Consider the following 17,618-nt stretch of genomic DNA (forward strand, 5'->3'; position numbering starts at 1 on the left):
TGCATGAGACCAGCAACTTTGGAGTATGGAGACGTGACGAGTAACGATTGGAAGTTCGGTCAAATGGATTTGGTGAAAGGATGGAAAAGGGAGTGCGAGGTGTGCCGTGTCATATGGGAGTTTCTTTACGCATTTAGTTTATCGCAATTTGAAGCCGCGAGATTCTAGAAGGCTAGGCTTTATGAATACAGCGAGCAGATGCATCATTTGAATTGTTCATTGCCGTCATTCATTAAGTGCTTTATCAAGGTGCTGGCTTGAGTTTATGAGTGAAGTCGAGATGGCCGGTGGTTCCGTGTTGCAGCGAAATGAGATATGAGCTGGATTACAGGTTAAGTGCAGTATTGAGTCGTCATGAATAAGCCGCAGTATTATACCCGAGGTGGACAACTACACAGCACAGCACAGCGATGAGCACACGCAGCTGCATGCCTAGAGGCATAGAATATCTCGTTTAGGTGCTGTACCATGGCCAATTGACGGCCAGCTGCATTCTACTGCACAATGATGCTCGTTTTTTCCTTGCGCTCTACAGCTTCTACAGTTCACCTTAAACGGCGCCTCAAAAGCTTGAACTCCATCCCAAGCACTGTACGTACTGTACTCAGTAGCGCAACTCGGCGGCGCCGCCTCACTATTGGAACTTGGAATTCAGCCAAAGCGCGTTTGGCCCGACAATTACCCGCGTCGGACTCGCCTTTCTCTCTTGAAGGTGAATCCTTCTTGCGAACCTCCCCAACTGTGTTTTCTTCCCTTTTTATTTTCCAAGCTCCAGCTACAGTCGCATGGTTAGCAGCACGTACCGCAAACCATAATTCAAGATGGCGTCCAACGACAGGGACCGATTCGATGATTCCGAGGATGAAGAAGACTTCAACCCTGCGCCGGCCGACTTGTCTGAAGACGAAGGCAATGACGGCTCAAGCCGGGCGCGAGACAGCAGCCCCAATCACCGCCAGGAAGCTGATGACGATGACGAACCCGTCCCGTCCAGATCGCGAAGAGCCCATGACGAGGATGAGGATGAGGAGGAAGACGAGGAGGAAGAAGAGGACACTCGCCGTCGCCACGACGACGATGACGAGGAAGAAGAAGACGAGGACGAAGATGACGAAGATGTTCAACAGGTATAGCATTGCTCCTGGATATGGCGATTGCCGATGAGTGTCCGAAAATTGGAGATGCTGACACAGATGATAAAAGGGCCATCGCAGAAAGCGCCAGCGCGACAGGCGAAACGCCTTCATCGATATCGAAGCCGAAGTCGACGACGAAGACGAGGGTGAAGACGAGGAAAAGGATGGTGAAGAGATAGAGGACTTCATCATCGACAACGCTCACCCTGACGATCTGGCCGAGAGCTCGCGACTTGATGATGACCGAAGGCACCGTGAGCTTGACCGCCGCCGCGAGATGGAGTCCAGCATGGACGCCGAGAAGCAGGCCGAGATTCTGCGGCAGCGATACGGCAACCGACGACCTGGCAAGAGCTTTGGCGACTCCGCTGTCGTGCCCAAACGCCTTCTTCTCCCTAGTGTGGATGATCCTAGCATCTGGGCCGTGCGATGTAAAGAAGGAAAGGAGCGTGAAGTCGTCATGTCCATCATGAAGCGAGTAGAGGAGCGAAGAGGCACAAAGGACGAGCTGGCCATTACGGCTGCCTTTGAGCGCGGTGGCCCAGACTCCGTCATGAAGAGCTTCGTCTACGTCGAGACCCAAAGACAAACTGATATTCTGGTGGCTCTCGATGGCATCCTCAACGTCTATCCCCACTCCAAATTGACCCTAGTGGACATCAAAGACATGCCCGAGCTTCTGCGCGTCACCAAGACACCGACACTGGAGCCCGGCGCATGGGTGCGACTGCGCAGGCCGCCCAAGCATAGCGGAGACTTGGCTCAAGTCATCGATGTGACCGAGAATGGCTTGGAGGCCAGAGTCCGATTTATCCCAAGACTCGATTATGGCATGCGCGATGAAGCCCTGTCTGCGGTGACTGCAGATGGAAAGCGTAAGCGGCCCCCGGGAATGGGCCCACGACCACCACAGAGACTCTTCAGCGAGATTGAGGCGCGAAAGCGTCACCCTCGTCACATTCAGGGCAACCCGACAACCAACACTTGGACGTATATGGGCGACGAGTTTGAAAACGGGTTCCAAGTCAAGGATGTCAAGATTCAGCAGCTCGTGGTTACGGATGTCAACCCGTCCCTGGAAGAGGTGACGCGATTTGCCAGCGGCGCTGATGATGGCACGGAGAATCTTGACTTGAAGGCTTTGGCCGCCAGTTTGAAGGATAGCAACACGCTCGTCACGTACCTGCCTGGCGATATCATCGAGGTGTACGCTGGAGAGCAGAGAGGTGTTGTTGGCAAAGCTACCAATGTGCAGGGTGACATTGTTACCATGTTTGTCACAGAGGGTGACCTGAAGGGCCAGAGCATTGAGGTGCCCATCAAGGGCCTCCGCAAGCGCTTCAAGATTGGTGACCATGTCAAGGTGATTGGCGGCAGCAAGTTCCAAGACGAAGTTGGCACAGTGGTCAAGATTTCCGAGGACCGCGTCACGCTCTTGACGGACCATACGAACAATGAGGTGACGGTGTTTAGCAAGGATTTGCGAGAGGCCAGCGACATTGGTGGACAGGGATCACTCGGCCAGTATGAACTCCATGACCTTGTGCAGCTGGATCCCACTACAGTTGGCTGCATTGTCAAGGTGGACCGCGAATCATTGGTTGTGCTGGATCAGTTTGGAGACACTCGTCAGGTCATGCCATCTCAGATTCCCAACAAGCTGCCCAAGAGAAAACAAGCAGTTGCTGCCGACCGGGAGGGCTCTGAAATCCGCCTGGACGATGTGGTGAAGGAGTTTTCTGGACAGCAACGTCAGGGCAAGATCATCCACATCCACCGCTCCTATGTCTTCCTGCACACCCATGCCACCAATGAGAATGCAGGAGTCTTCGTCACCAAGGCGAGCATGGTTAACACGATCGCTGCTAAGGGAGGTCGTGTTAACGCGGCAGCTTCGGGGCCTGACCTGACCACCATGAACCCAGCCTTGAAGATTCACAAGAACGGCACCGAGAACAAGCCCCTTGCTAAGGCGTTTGGCCGAGACCGTGCCATCAACCAAACCGTCATCATCAAGAAGGGAGCCTACAAAGGTCTTCTGGGTATCGTTAAGGACACGACAGACACACACGCTCGCGTTGAGCTCCACACCAAAAACAAGACCATTACTGTTCCTCGAGACTGCCTCAACTTCAAGGACAAGAACACTGGCATGAACATTGACATCAACGGTAGAGGACGACCCGCACCGGGCGGAGCAGGACGTGGCTCTGGGGATAGAGTCCCTGGCTGGCAAGGAGGATCTCGCACACCCATGGGCTCCGGCGGCGCAGATCGCGTTCCCGCTTGGGGATCACGAAGTAAGTTGCTCCTCGTATTGCTTTTTTCTCTCTCCTTTCACTAACAAAGACCTAGCTCCTGCAACAGGTGGTCGCACACCAGCATGGAAAGGCCAAGATTACTCTGGATCTCGAACACCGGCTTGGGCAGATGGATCGAGGACTGTCAATCCGTATGATGGAAGTCGAACTGCCTACGGGTCCGGCTCACGCACGCCGGCCTGGCAAGCTGGTGCCAGGACACCGGCGCCGGGCGACGCATTCGGTGCTGGCTCACGTACTCCGGCTTACGCTGGTGGTGGTGGAGGAGGCGAGAGCTGGTCTTCCGGCTCAAAGACACCCGCATGGGGAGTCTCGGCACCGACGCCTGGAGCCAGCGGCAACGAGTCTTGGGGTTACACCCCCGGGGCCACCTCTTCTTCCGCCTACGATGCTCCAACTCCTGGAGGCGCCATGTCAGCTCCTACTCCTGGTGCTCTGAGCGCGCCCACTCCTGGCGCCTACAACGCTCCCACCCCGGGAGTTGCACCGACGCCTGCTGGCGGTTGGCAAGGCGGCTGGGGAGGAACAGACTCGGCTCCGACACCAGCAGCCGGTGCGCCGACGCCGTCTGCGTCCGGATACGGTGGCTACTCAGCACCGACGCCTTCAGCCTACGGAGCCCCTGAGACGCCTGCGGCCAGCGGTCCGAGGTACACGGATGATGATTGAGCGTCCTCGCAGGACAATTGAGCTATATTATATTTTTGACATGGTGGATATGGCGTTTTTTGGCATCAAAACTGCAGTAATACCGGTGAAGAGCAGGCAGAGAGAACTTGGCACCTGGCTAGTTCAAGCAGACAATTTTCAAAGGATATTAGGAAGCGCGTGGCTATAAAGAAAAGAAAAAAAGTAAATAGGGACAGTTTTTACGTATTACTAATGAAAATCTCTTGAATAAAGATGGAATCCAATTCGCGTTGTGACTTTTGCCGTGAGGTTGTTGTGCCTTGTCGTTGCGATTTGCTGCTTCGGGGTGGATTCCGGAGTTCCTGGCCCGAGTTTCGGCCGAAAAGCCTGGCATCCAAAAAGTTGGGACGCCAAGTTTGTAGTAGCTACTATCAAGGTCCTTACCAACCACAAAGTTACAGTCCAGCATCGCAAAGAAAACACACAATGTTTCGTTCACGAGTACGCAGCCGGTTGCTGGAGCGCTATGAGAGACAAGTCTGCGAGAAGCTCTGCCGGCAGACGGCCAATGGCTGCGAGCGTAGCTTTGCCTCGGCGCAGGCGTCGACAAGAAATTATGCGACGGGCAAGACTGTAGCGAATGCGAATGCCTCGAGGGCGGTGAATAAGCCTGCACCTGGATCGACGTCTTCTCCTCGGATATCTTCGACGACGACGACGACGACATCAGCAGCGGCGGCAACAAAGGCGGCAGAAGCAGGAGCTCTACGAACGGCCGAGGCGCGGGACTCGGCGCTGCGGGCGGCGCGCATGCGACGCCTTGCGCAACAGCAGGATAGACTTGCGGAGGAGACGAAGAAGAAGGAGGAGAAGCGGGAGTACAAGAAGCGGTACGACGTGGCGGCGCGGAAGTGGGTGTCGACGATTATTGCGCTGCCGATATTCCTTGTGACGAGTTACTATCTGTTTGACAGGCGTGAGTCCTTCCCCCAGCAAAATGATATGATGCGTGTTCGTTGTTTTGCTGACGGGAGAGTTAGTTGTGTTGAGGAATGAGCCGAAGAGTTTGGAAAAGTATCGGGGGGAGAAGAAGTGAGGGCTTTTTGTCATGGATTTTAGATGAAGGGTGTATTGGAACAGGAGACTATGGCATATTATGCCTTTCAACGCATTTGTACAAGCGTTGAGCAGCCTCATGAGACTGTCATCAATATGGCTCTGCATTTTGATGAAGCTTTCGACTGGCTTGAAATTGGAGCCTCATTTGTCCATCCTTGACGTCCAACCGGGACTGGCAATCTCCCATTTGAGAAAAAGGATACCCCCAATGCATATTTATGTTTGCTGATTAATGAGCAAAAGATGCGAGTTGGGCTGGACAGACTACTTCTGCATATACAAGGCGTTGTATATATTCCTATGTACATGTTCTGGGTATTTAGAATAGCGGACCTCAGGAGCATTGAATTCTATAGACACCCCTACATATCCAAGAGAAGATATCATGTAAATATACGAAAAACCTATAGCTTTGCTCGCACAGGTGCCGTCCCATTCTTCAGCATCTCCTCGGCATCTCTCTTGGACCACTGCTTCATCTGCTTGCGGATAATCTTGCCGCTGGCCAGCTTGGGCACCTCGTCGATGAAGGTGACACCGCCAACCAGCCACTTGTGCTTGGCGACGCGCGTAGCAGTCCATTCCTGAATGTCCTTGGGCGTTACTTTGCCCTTTGAGGATGGCTGGATCACGACGTATGCGCGTGGCCATTCGTCTTCGCCGCTGCAGGGTTTGGTTAGCAAATGTACCATAGATTGCTTCTTCTTCTTCGTAGTAACCTACAATTTGATTTCTACGACTGCTGCGTCGGCGACGTGCTCGTTTTCTAGAAGCACTGCTTCCAGTTCAGCTGGGGCGACTTGCAAGCCGTTGACTTTGATGAGCTCCTATAGATCACGCCGTTAGCAAACAAAACTTGAAAGTCTCGGAATCATGCAGCTGACCTTCTTTCGATCCACAATGGAAAACATGCCCTCACTGTTGCAAACGGCGATATCGCCAGTCCTGAACCAGCCGTCCTTGTCCAGAGACTCTCGCGTTGCCTCCTCGTTCCTCCAGTATCCCAAGCACACGTTAGGTCCTCTGATGAAGAGCTCGCCAGGCGATCCAACGCCAACCTCCTTGCCGTCGTCGTCGAGCAGCTTGCACTCGCAGTTCGGAAGCAGCCTGCCCACAACCCCTAAGTTGTCGCCCTCCAGGCCCTCGGCAAAGCTGATGCCGCTGCAAGTCAGCTCCGTCATGCCGTAGCCCTGCGTGATGCGGAAGCCGAACTTTTCCTGGCACTGTAGCTGCAGCTCTCTTGACAGAGGCGCCGCACCGCAGCCGACGTGGCGCACGCTCGAGAGGTCGTAGCGCGCGGTTTCGGGCCGCTTCACAAGCATGACGACGATGGGCGGCGCAATCTGCAGCTGGGTGATCTTGTAGCGCTGGATGGTGGCCAGGAAGTCTTCGTACTGGAACTTGGACATGATGTAGACGGGCGTCAGCGTCTTGCCGGCCAGCAGACAGGCAGAGATCTGGCCGTAGGCGTGATACAGCGGCAGCACGCCGACCCAGCGGTTGCGCGGCAAAGAATCCCACTCGGGCCGGCGGTGGACATGGCGGAGGTGGTTGGCCTGCTCGACGTTTGCAATGATGCTCGAGTGAGGGATGCAGACGCCCTTTGGGAGACCTGTTGTGCCGGAGCTGAAGTTGATGGTGGCAATGGTGGATCGAGCCTCGGCCGGGCTGAACTCGGGCCACTCCCATTTGAAGGCGTCCTGGTGGGAGGCGATCATGGATCTCCAGTCGGCGATGCCATCCTGGACGGGGTTTTCCTCGTCGGAGAACTGGAAGATGCGGTTCTTGGGGATGCCGACTTTTGCGGCGGCCTCGATGACCTTGGCCAGGACGCTGGGATGGGCGAGGACGGCCTTTGCCTCGGTGTTTGAGAGCTGATAGCTCAACTCTGTGATGCCGCGAAGAAGGGATGAAATTAGCTATGAAACTGGCTTATATGAGACGTGAGCCAACATACCTTGAACCGTAAAGATGGGATTGGCACCGCTAAAGATGTAGCCCGAACCCGTGACGCCCAGATACGCAACAGGTACATAGATGTGGTTCGGCGTGCACATCATGACCACATCTCCTCTCTTCAAGCCCATCCGCTGCAACCCAAGGCCCAGGCGCCGCACCCATTGCACCAGTTGATGCGGTGAGAGGCTCTTGCTGGGATCCTTGGCATTAATCCAGATGGGCTCGTGGGAGAGCGTGGATCCATTGCCGAAAAGATAGGTCAGGAGATTGGTTTGGGGAATGTCGAGGTGCTGGTATAAAGACTTGAACGGCATCGTGAGAGCGGTTATGAACAAGATGATGGTGTTTTAGAGAAGGGGAAAGAGTTCGGGCAACGGCGCGGTTGAGTCGAAATACAAGTTTCATACAACGATTACAGAAAAAACCAGAAACAAGGATTTCACCGGTGGGACTATCTTTTTGGCTCAATTGGATAAAAAGGGTCTCTCGCGCGGCAACCCTCTTAAAGCGTTGAGGCGATCGCCAACTGCCCCCTCAACAAGAGGGGGCCAACCCGCGGGAAAGACGAAAAGGAACCGAGGCTTCCCTTTCAATATGACTCGGTCTTTTTTACAGAGGCGAGATACCGCCCCCTGTCAGATCTAGGTTTCTCCAATTCAGCAATTGGCTGCACGATTTGCAATGCTTGGCTAAAGTGGGAACCCGAAAAAGCTGGGGTACAGTAGACTAAAATAGTGAAGGAAGAAAAATAGCTGGTGAAAGAGAAAAAAAAGAAAAGGAAAAGGAAAAAGGAAAAAGGAAAGGACAAATGTAACTGAGGACAAACAATCTCCGTTATACCACCCTGGAATTTCCCTTTTCGCATTCATCTCTTGTCTCTTCTGTCTCCTTCGGCGAGTGGCTATCCGGCCCGCAAGACGTGATTCCGAGCAAGGGGGGGGGGGGGGGGGGGGGGGAAGCGTGGGGCAGCTTCGGAGAGAAGAGGGGAAGCGAGAGAGAATGCGAGAGTCATGGAGAGTTGAGTTTAGCCAATCCGAGTTGTTGGGGAGATGATTGGAGAGGATGAAGCTAAGGAAGTGATGCTTTATGCAGCTGTTGAAGAAGGATTACCTTTATCTTGATATCAGCGTCAGCGTGCGTTGGCCTCAATAGGAAATTCCGTCTGGAATAGGTAATGTATTATTACTACTACCTGGAAGCATAATATAGTATGTGAACTTTGAATGTTATTTTGGTAAGATGGGTGAGCATCTATTAAAAATAGAAAGAGAAAAAAAATGGTAACCAAGCTTTTATTAAATCAACTTGGCATGTCCTAGGCATGTACATGTGCTTTGCAAACATCAACCAGCCATATATATCACGCTCACGCGCAGCTATACCCACCGTTCACCGCCAGCCCAAAGCCATTGACAAAGCTGCTTAGAGACGATGCTAGGAAGACGTTGCATTCGGCACTGGTGATGCCGATGACCCCTGCGTTTTGTCTGATGTCAGCGGACGGGTAGCCTTGGGGGTGGTCTGGTAAGGCGCGGCATAAGCCGTGTAGTAGATGGGATACAGTGGCTTGATGAGACCATACAACGACGAAACGTTGATGATGGCGCCACATCCTCGTCATGGGCCGAGATCTCTGCCACAAAATCAGCAAAACGAGCAGCAATAAGATGCACCTTGCATCCGGGCTTCACTTACTCTTAGTCCTTCATGATGCGGAGCTCCTCCATCTGGCAGAAGCGGACGCCGCTCAGGTTGATGGCGAGGACTTTGCTCCAGTCCTCCTCATCTAGCTCGTGCACCTTGCTCTCCAATGCCTATGGGAAGTCACATGGAGTACGTCAGAGCGGCTCGGCTTGAAAGAATCGGCAGCAGGGTGCCATTGCAGATGCTGGCTTACGACTTACCAGGGGCGGAACAAAATAATAGCCCGGACAAGCAGAGGATGTAATTGCCGGAGGATGCATGATAAACAGGGATCGGAGCTGAACAACGGACTTAATGGGCAGTTGGCCGCTGCTATAAACAGGCATGCATCTACATGAAGGAGAGCACTGGTATCATATCACCTTGTTCACGGAGATCCAGGGGGAACCCACTATGTCAACCTACAGGAGCCGCATAGGACATGGCCATATTGTACGTGTCAACATTAGTTGGTGCTCTCCCTTTAGTTTGTGTAAAGCTAACACATTTCACGATACATAAAAATAATCTACCTGGATGCTTCTTGTCTTGAATTTGCAGCTTCAGACAGTAAGAGTCTTGCAACCACATCGCCAAGGCCGGTACCTATTCTGAGGCTAACCATAAATCGTACCTATAATTCATCCGGAGGACAGATCTTGGATCTGATGACACACGTTCCTGCATGCAGAATCGGTATATGTAAGACAAGCCGATGCCATATAGAACGGCATTTGATAAGGATGTGCCAGGCCTTGGTGGATCAGTTGGACCACTCTCTACTCCGCAGCCTCGGCATCGGTTCCACTTTGGGTGGCTTTTAGGAAAAGCAGCATAAACATAATAGATCCAACTTATTAGCAAAGTGAATGGTAATGATGAGATAATATCATCAAATGGATTATGCTGAAAAAGCAAGAACTGTATGTCGTCTTTGAGAAACATATCCAGCCAGTTGGGTTGTGGGTGGTGAATCCAGCAGTAAGCCATCAGAGGGTGCGGTCTTTTTCGTCAGTCGCGATACTTTCAACATACATGTACTCCCCCTTTGACCAGTTTGCAAGCTTACAGCAAGACAGTAGACTAAAATAGATGCGGCGTATGAATATGAGATATTTGGACGGTCATCTCGACGTGGGTAGGGGTGAAGGACGAAAGAGCCATCACATATTGATGTCAAATGGACAGTAAGTTATTAGACAGGGGCAAGTGAGTGTTTCAGTAGTGTTTATATTTATTGACCTGGCTTCGCTAATAAAGACGAAGTGCATACAGGTGCCTTATTTAAGGCAACGTTACAAAATGAGCACACCAACGCCACGGCGAGCCCGTGATATCACAGGCTCCAGCCATCCCAAAACCACCCGTTGATCCAATATACTTGGAAGCAACAATGACGACGACGCGTAACAAAGGGAAACAAAATATAGGCATAGAAGACATGATGAAACGTGTCAAGTCGAGTCAGACAGTAGGATCATGGCTCGCTCTTGGGTGGCTGGAAGCGCGCAATGGACTTCTGGATGCCCCTCTCCATGCCCTTGGCCATCTTCTCGAGCGGCAGCTTCTCGTCGAGCTTCTTGATGGCCTTTGCAATGGGGGGCTCGATGCGCTGGGCAGTGCGCTCTGCGGGGGAGGTGAAGTAGTTGATGTTGCGCTCCCAGCGAGGCGCCCACTTGGTGGTCTGGCGCGCCAGCCTCTCTTCGGCGCCGGGCATGGCCATGTATAGGGGGGCCAGGACGCCGACGCCGGCGGCGCTGATGCAGAAGATTTCGGTGGGCTTGGCCTTGGGGAGACGGGGGACGCGGGGAGCCATGATGATGGTTGTGGTGTTGAGTTTTGGTGTTGATGAGGGAGAGTTGTTGGCTGATTGATGAGAAACCAGACAGGCTATTTTGACTGTTGATGTCAGGTCAGTTTGTCTGCGATAAAAAGAGACTGCAAGAGAAGAGCAGCAAAGACAGGAAAAGAGACATACCTGCTGGTGTTTTGCTTCACAGAGTTGCAGTTGCGTTGATGGAAATGGATGATGTAAAAGGATAGACACACACTCGCAACCCCCTCCCCATGCTTCCCTTATATACCCCCCCGGCCTGCCTGGCTCAATGCCCAATCGCTTCCCCCCAGCCAGGGATGACACCACCCTCACCCGGTCAGAGGCAAGGCAAATACGCCCGAGTACGTGCAGGCCAAGTCGACGGCGGGCGGGGTAGACCTGCAGTGACATGGCTGGTAATAGGAGGCAAAGTATCTGCAAGCGGCGGGAAGTACCTGTTTCGCTTGCTGGGCTGCGTTGGATTGCGTTAAGTTTGGTGCGGAGAAGGGCTCTGGTTTGGGGGGGTTGCTGGAGGCGAGACTGTGTAGTGTTAGCTGAGTGTTTGCGGGAGTGCATGTCTCTGGCAGCGGCAAAGTGTATGAAGGCGGTACAGACTCGCTGTTACTGCGGTACAGTGTCAAGTAGCAATACTTCCGACGACGCCATTCATCATCAGCTCCCCCCATCTCTCGTCCATCTCTCGTCCATCTCACAAATCAAGGCCAGAGTTACAGCGGCAAGCCACCCTAGAAACCGCATGCAGCAATCGCACCACACCACCTCTCGTCTCGTCCCGTCCTCAGCCAGGGTCACGGCACGGCGCATCAGAACAACGAACCATCCGCCGTGCCTGGCGCATTACTCGATACGGGCACATCTCGAGCCTCACTTTTCCCATCAACATCGCCATCTTCTCCCTCCGCAGTAACTCTTCCCTTTCCCGTCCATTCCGGCACTTGGTATCAAATCGAAATCTCAAGGCCCCGCCCCCAGACAGGCGCTACTTTGGCTCTATGGATTCGATGGATTCTGGCCCACTGCTCTCGGCCCACTTCCCCAGACGGCACACGATCCTTTTTTGCTGCTTCGTCTCCACCAAGAGACTCTCGCTGCCTCCCCTTTTCTCTCGTTAGCCCAGCTCCGTCTCCCTCCCTCTCTCTCTCTTGTCGTCGGCCACCTGTCAGGCCCTCTTGACTAACGCGTACTCGTACTAGTAATACGGATACTTTTGCTCGTATCGCTGGTGCTCACCGAGAGCGGAGTCGCTCTGCGCTCACCGTCGCCGAGACAACAAATATTCGCATTGAAGCACCCCTAATGCTACAGTACGGAGTAGAAGCGACGCGTTTCCCAAGCTGTGCGCCCTCTGATGAAAAGCCACAAGATGTGCACAACCGAGATCGCTGCTGCTGCTGCTGCTGCTACTGTAACGCACAATTCAGGCGCAGCAAGCTGGGAGCTGCAGGGCCGTATTTACCCCTCAGGCATCCCAACCCGTCGCGCCACTCGTCATCCCATCAGCACGTTCACATTGGCTGAGCATCGACACTAGGCCGAGTCCAGGCCATTTGCCTGAATTGCCTTGCAACCTTGTCAAGCTTGCTTCCCCCCAGAGTTTCGCCCGTTGCTGGTGGCGACATGGTTGGTAAGAGACGCCCATGTGATTGGGCCAGCACAGGAGTCGCGTGTACTGCCTGGTCGAGTACTGGGGTACTAGGGGTACATTGCCCGCCGAATGGAGCATGTACCTCGCGTGCCAGTCAAGTACTCATTTCATTTGCCCTCTGGTATTGAAGCTCTTTTTCTCATTGTTATTGTTTCATTTGCACGTGCAAAATCCACAGCTTGGACTCGTCAGGAGTTACTCTTACTTATCCCCTGATGCAGCCAATTGTTACGGAACAAGACGCGACTACAAGTTGGCATTGTGCATGGTTTCATGCCCGAAACGCAAGCAATTAACCAAGGTAAAAGATGAATTACCTACTACTGAACTACCTAAGTACCTAACATACCTGTATCCAAAGAGTGTGTGTGGTTTCCCACGTACTCGTATCCTAAATTACCTACATGGTAAGCAGGTACATAACGAATGTGATCCAGTCATTTTCCAACACCATATACCGGAAAGATCCGGCGATAGTGGGTGAAATCTCCAGTTGTTTGCAACTCCGCCGTCATCTCAGTCTTCTTCAACACTCTAAGAGAACACTCCGCCATCCCCAATGATATGCAGCAAAATACCCGCCTTCATCTCAGCCGCGGGGTCAGCCGCTGACCCCCTCTTCTTTGACATCTCCGCCTTCTGCCTGTTATAGTTTTCAACTTTCCGGATCAAGGCCGTCTTGCTTCGCTTCGGTCCCAACCACTCAAGCGCCTGCTTGCCCGAGAGATATGTGTCGCCCTTGTATACCCCAGTGTAAGTGCCATTGTGTAGCCATGCGTCGTCGTTTTGCTCGGGAGCTGGAGGTTTGCTTTTCATCTCCATAAACATTTCCAGCGTCATCTCTTGAGGCGTGTTCTGAGGTGTGTCTTGTGGCGTGGACCCTGGTCGACTCTCCTCTTCCGCGTCCCGAGCGTCTAAATCCGGCACCGTAAAGGTCGGGCAGACGATGTACAATTGCTTCAACACATGGAACTCACAATGGATTATGCATTGCGCCCTAAGCATTCTTCTTATTACACTTCGCAGTTCGATTTCTGGGTCTAGGGCCAGCTTTTGAACGTGTTGCATCCAAGTGCTGCCGATTCTCTGTGCCGTCTCGTCTTCGCTCCGATCACGTATCCTCCAATTCTCGACCGACCGCTTCACCATGAGATCAGAAGCAAATGTAGCAATTAGTGGCCAATTAATGTAGATGATTTCTTTCGCAGCGTTGTATCTCGCGACGCCGGACGGAATCCAGGCCTTGTTGACCACGGGAATCGTATTTGGCAAGAGATAGCGTAAGATGATGTATCGATGTAACCGGTCAACAGAGACAGCAGCGCGAGCCGTGGCCGTTGACCGGATGAGAGCTGGAGTAGGTCTTGCTAACTCGGAGTCAGTGGTGAGCATGATTCGCAACACCCTTGGAAGCTCGATAGCCATCTCCCATATTTGCAAAAGGAGTTCGACGGGGAGGCTGTTGAATGACGGGACATGTTTATCTGATTTTACCAACATTGTGGCGCGACGGGTATACTTTTGAATGGGAGCAACTATGTTGAAGACTTTTGCACGCAAATATATGCAACTATGTTGAAGCTATTCGGGTGCAAACCCAGGCAGCAGTGTTGAAGGTATTGTGACGACTTTGAGATATTGAGAGAAAGGTGACAAAGACGAAGAAGAGAGAGAAGGGGGAAATGTGTTGAATTATATATCCCCGTTTCACATGAATACATCTTCTGGATTCATCCGAATTGATAATGTTTCATTGGGTCCAAACCATATTATACACAACGAATCTGATTATCGAGACGCCTCAAACTATCTTTAGGATACGTGTTGAACATGATACGTGTTGAACATGATACGTGTTGAACATTATGAAAATGCGCCGATCTGCATTTGTTTTGGTCAGAAAGCGCATTTGATAGTTCTCGTGGCTGGCCACAACAGCGAGGGATTCAACTTACATCCTTGACAAGGTTCAAGTGGTGGCAGTGAGAGAAGGAAACAGTCCTTCATTAGCACCTAACAATTCGTCAAGTATCCACTATCATTACGGCATTCGTGTAAATTCTGTGATTATCTCCACCTTCTCCCAGAACCCAAGATAGTTGAAGAGGTGGCTCCCCATATACAGTGTATCATTGACGCCATTTAGGATACGGGTTGCTAGAGCAATGTTTTTCGAGGCATAGAGTTCACCTCTATGAGCCATGAATTGGTAATCTCATGCGTTTGACTCTCTGGGCGCATTTCTTTTGAGTTTTCATTGCCCATAATGGAACTCAGTAATAGACTTTGACATTCCGTCGACTGGAGTGGACTGAGAGTATCTTTTTTTTTTTTTGTTATCGGGCGTATACAAGACTCATTTCTTCTGGTTCATAAGACTGGTTAGCTACTTGTCCTATCTGCACCGAAACTGCCTAGGAGTCGTATTTGAATGGGTTATTGCGTCGTGTCCTTGTACTGCCTAAGTACATGTAGACACCACCTCATACTTTACCTATACACATTTTAGTAGGCATATATCATGTCTTATGAGTTTCTGTGGCTTTTGAATGACTGTTCGTAACTTTCCGTTGATGCGCCAGCTTGAGTCTCTGCCCATATATGATATGTAAAGGCCCCCCGTCCTGCCCAGTCTCAATATCTTCTCCTTCTCCCCCCAACACAACTGCCGAGAACAACAACAACTGAAACCGCGAGCAAGCTCTCTACCGTACACACGCAAGCCATTCATATCAAGTTGTCGTTTCAACCTCACAAAATGGCACCTTTCCCTCAACCAAGCCTTACTGGCCCGAACAATGTCACAACTTTGGCCCACGCGGTTCGTGGCGCTGTAGAAGCCAAACACCCCCCTTCTCTTGCGCATTCGGAAAGCAACCCTCTCGATTCGGAGACCATTATCTTTATAATATGCTTCGTAACCATATTCTTCTCCTCCATCATCCTGATCATCATTGTCGACCTGATCCGGAAATCCGACTTCACCTGGCTCGGCAATTTGTTGTTTAGGAGGAGGCGTAACAATGCGCGACGCCCTGAGAACGAGGGCACCGCAGAAGGCATCGCGGTTATTACCATGCCTGCCAACGCTGCAGTAGCGGATAGGCAATAAGAGAAAATACGACATCCCTGCTCGTGGGCCCACGTCGGACGTTGATCTCGTCGATACGCCGTTTGAAGAACCATAAGGACCGTTTACGGAGAGCATTAACTAGCCGGGGAGCATAACTGGCGCCGGACATTGGTCAAGTCGCCGTCGGGTTTTTGGATGATGGATTGGAGAGAGATTGGAAGGAAAATTAGCGGTTTACCGACAGCCGCCGGGGGGCTTTGGGCCAAATATCGGAGCTTGTTGTGGGTGGATGGAAAGGATATGATATGGTTATTAAAGTGGGTGTGATTTTTTATTTGTTTTCTTTTGTTTGGAATTTGGGTATGATGGATGGGATATGAGGAGTTATGCGCACAAAACTGTTCAGATACGCTCTTTTGAATGGAAATAGGTAGTTTAGGAATCGATGACTGTCCCGATGACCGTGTGTGTTTTGATTGAAGTTGTGGCTCTTCTGCTCTCCTCTCTATAGGTACCCTTGGCTGCGACACACACCTGCATCATCACATGTAATCCACCCATGTTCAAAGTTAACATCAAAATAAATTGCAACGGAACGTCGCTGTCGGCTCGTCGGCGAAGTGAAATGTTTTGTGTGTGACGAGACGATGGCCCGGCGACCGACGACCCGACGCTGGGCTCCGACAGCCGGGAGTGGAGGGTTTTGAGATGAGGCTAATGTAAGTCCAGATGCATCTCGGCAGGTTTAATGGATAGGCGTATCAGTCAATATTGGATAAGTAGTAGGTAGTATATGTTCAGGATTGAGGATTGGAGTGTCATAACAAGCTGTAGCAGATAGTCGGTCAATTGGCTTACCCTGTATTATACACTGATACTTCAACATGACCCAAATCTTACTGGCGATACCATTTAATCAGTCGAAAGGATCAAATGCTCAAAATCCAAGATAAGGCCCCCCCCAGTCGGCAAAAGCAGGGCTGAGTGGGAACAGCACGCACTAGAAGGGAGGGTCCAGCGGTCAAGAATAGCGCTATGCAGCCACTAAGGAGGGGCGCTGAAGACACCCAATCAGCGGCCCCCAAGGCGCCTGGAAGTGAAGGCCGAGGGTCCGTTCCTGGGTGCGTTGCAGGGCCTGTTACGTACTACGAGTGGCGATCCGACAAGATTGATTGCTCGAAGCCTTTTAAACAGGTGCTCAGGTGACGACACAACGAAGCCCGGGATCCATCATCTGTGTCGCGGTAATCGTCGGCCCTCTAATACTACTTGTATGTGCTACAAGGTATGTACCTGCTTGCTAGTAGCACCATGTTGTGTTTTGGGCAGATAACGCTGCGACTATCCCCTTATCCGACGACCCGACAGGTAACACGACAGGTAACACCAAAAGTACCCGAGCTTTGGGTCTCATCTTCTCCTCCTTTGCGTTCCCAAGGTACTCCCATTATTTATTCCTCCACCTCCTCTCCCTCGTATTTGCGCTGCTCCCTCCCTCCAATCTGCAAATCATCGCATCATCACCGCCACGTCTCTCTCGGTCCGGGCCGTCGAACTCCATCATCAGCTTTCCTCAAGCTCCCTTCGCTGTGCCGACGACCCGCCACTGCTCGCTGACCTCGTCCGAATCTTGTCCGAGTAAGCAGCCTCCTGTCATCGCATCGACATCTACGCCGGCAGCGTCAGCAGTAGCAGCTGCTTTAAAGCCATTGTCACTGCTACTCACGTTTCCTCTTCCGCCTCCCCCGTTTTCTCGTCCATCTACCTGTTCCTGCTCTTCGGCTTCACATCAACACCGGCACCTCGCTGTGATGAATCTGTGTGCCGTGGGATCAACATAGCCAATCCACCAATCTCCTCTTTTCTACTCTACGTTGTCATGGCTTCTAGAACGTCAACATGTTTTGCGCGGCAGCTACATCAAGCAGCTCGGCCCCGGATTTCTCTATTACGACAGACTTCGCCCAAGATCCAGAGCCGAGCTTTCACGAGGCCAACAGCTGCCAGACACAGCCCCGAAGCAATCAAGGCCAAGACGCCGTCTCCCCAGCAAATCTCTCCACGAGCTGCTGCTTTGCTGGCCACCATTAGCCTCTTGTCATTTGGTTATGCCCTATATCGGACACCTCCGGCTGCCTTTGATGCCGCCGCAGCTCTGCATTCCGAAGACGAAGGATATGGCCAAGCGGTCCTTCGCGATGACCGCGATCCGAAC

At 52.1% G+C, this 17,618-nt stretch overlaps 7 protein-coding genes across 7 annotated transcripts; 3 read left to right on the forward strand and 4 right to left on the reverse strand.

Annotated features, from left to right (window-relative positions):
* Nucleotides 1-851: 851 nt before the first annotated feature.
* On the forward strand, nt 852-4,126 carry TRIVIDRAFT_132655 (uncharacterized protein; the record flags this gene model as incomplete). Its single annotated transcript, XM_014098018.2, has 3 exons — nt 852-983; nt 1,204-3,436; nt 3,492-4,126. Coding segments are annotated over 3 exons (3,000 nt in total), but the record flags the coding sequence as incomplete, so codon positions are not given.
* A 447-nt stretch (nt 4,127-4,573) lies between these two features.
* On the forward strand, nt 4,574-5,365 carry TRIVIDRAFT_69293 (uncharacterized protein; the record flags this gene model as incomplete). The annotated part of the gene is made up of 2 exons (XM_014098019.1): nt 4,574-5,122; nt 5,207-5,365. The coding sequence occupies 2 exons, from the start codon at nt 4,574-4,576 to the stop codon at nt 5,363-5,365; spliced, it is 708 nt and encodes a 235-aa protein (XP_013953494.1).
* Nucleotides 5,366-5,610: 245 nt separating this feature from the next.
* Nucleotides 5,611-7,266, reverse strand: TRIVIDRAFT_49433 (uncharacterized protein; the record flags this gene model as incomplete). The annotated part of the gene is made up of 4 exons (XM_014098020.1): nt 5,611-5,869; nt 5,930-6,033; nt 6,106-7,094; nt 7,164-7,266. 4 exons carry the CDS (start codon nt 7,264-7,266, stop codon nt 5,611-5,613), a joined length of 1,455 nt encoding a protein of 484 aa, XP_013953495.1.
* A 1,596-nt stretch (nt 7,267-8,862) lies between these two features.
* On the reverse strand, nt 8,863-9,129 carry TRIVIDRAFT_225170 (uncharacterized protein; the record flags this gene model as incomplete). The annotated part of the gene is made up of 2 exons (XM_014098021.1): nt 8,863-8,979; nt 9,070-9,129. The coding sequence occupies 2 exons, from the start codon at nt 9,127-9,129 to the stop codon at nt 8,863-8,865; spliced, it is 177 nt and encodes a 58-aa protein (XP_013953496.1).
* A 930-nt stretch (nt 9,130-10,059) lies between these two features.
* Nucleotides 10,060-10,866, reverse strand: TRIVIDRAFT_216603 (uncharacterized protein; the record flags this gene model as incomplete). The annotated part of the gene is made up of 2 exons (XM_014098022.1): nt 10,060-10,747; nt 10,827-10,866. One exon carries the CDS (start codon nt 10,662-10,664, stop codon nt 10,326-10,328), a length of 339 nt encoding a protein of 112 aa, XP_013953497.1.
* A 1,324-nt stretch (nt 10,867-12,190) lies between these two features.
* Nucleotides 12,191-13,830, reverse strand: TRIVIDRAFT_69296 (uncharacterized protein; the record flags this gene model as incomplete). The annotated part of the gene is made up of 3 exons (XM_014098023.1): nt 12,191-12,369; nt 12,680-12,730; nt 12,909-13,830. 3 exons carry the CDS (start codon nt 13,828-13,830, stop codon nt 12,191-12,193), a joined length of 1,152 nt encoding a protein of 383 aa, XP_013953498.1.
* A 1,258-nt stretch (nt 13,831-15,088) lies between these two features.
* Nucleotides 15,089-15,442, forward strand: TRIVIDRAFT_225173 (uncharacterized protein; the record flags this gene model as incomplete). Its single annotated transcript, XM_014098024.1, has 1 exon — nt 15,089-15,442. One exon carries the CDS (start codon nt 15,089-15,091, stop codon nt 15,440-15,442), a length of 354 nt encoding a protein of 117 aa, XP_013953499.1.
* Nucleotides 15,443-17,618: the final 2,176 nt, after the last annotated feature.

This window comes from Trichoderma virens (genome assembly GCF_000170995.1).
Source record: "Trichoderma virens Gv29-8 chromosome Unknown TRIVIscaffold_84, whole genome shotgun sequence".
In the NCBI taxonomy this organism is placed as follows: Eukaryota; Fungi; Ascomycota; class Sordariomycetes; order Hypocreales; family Hypocreaceae; genus Trichoderma; species Trichoderma virens.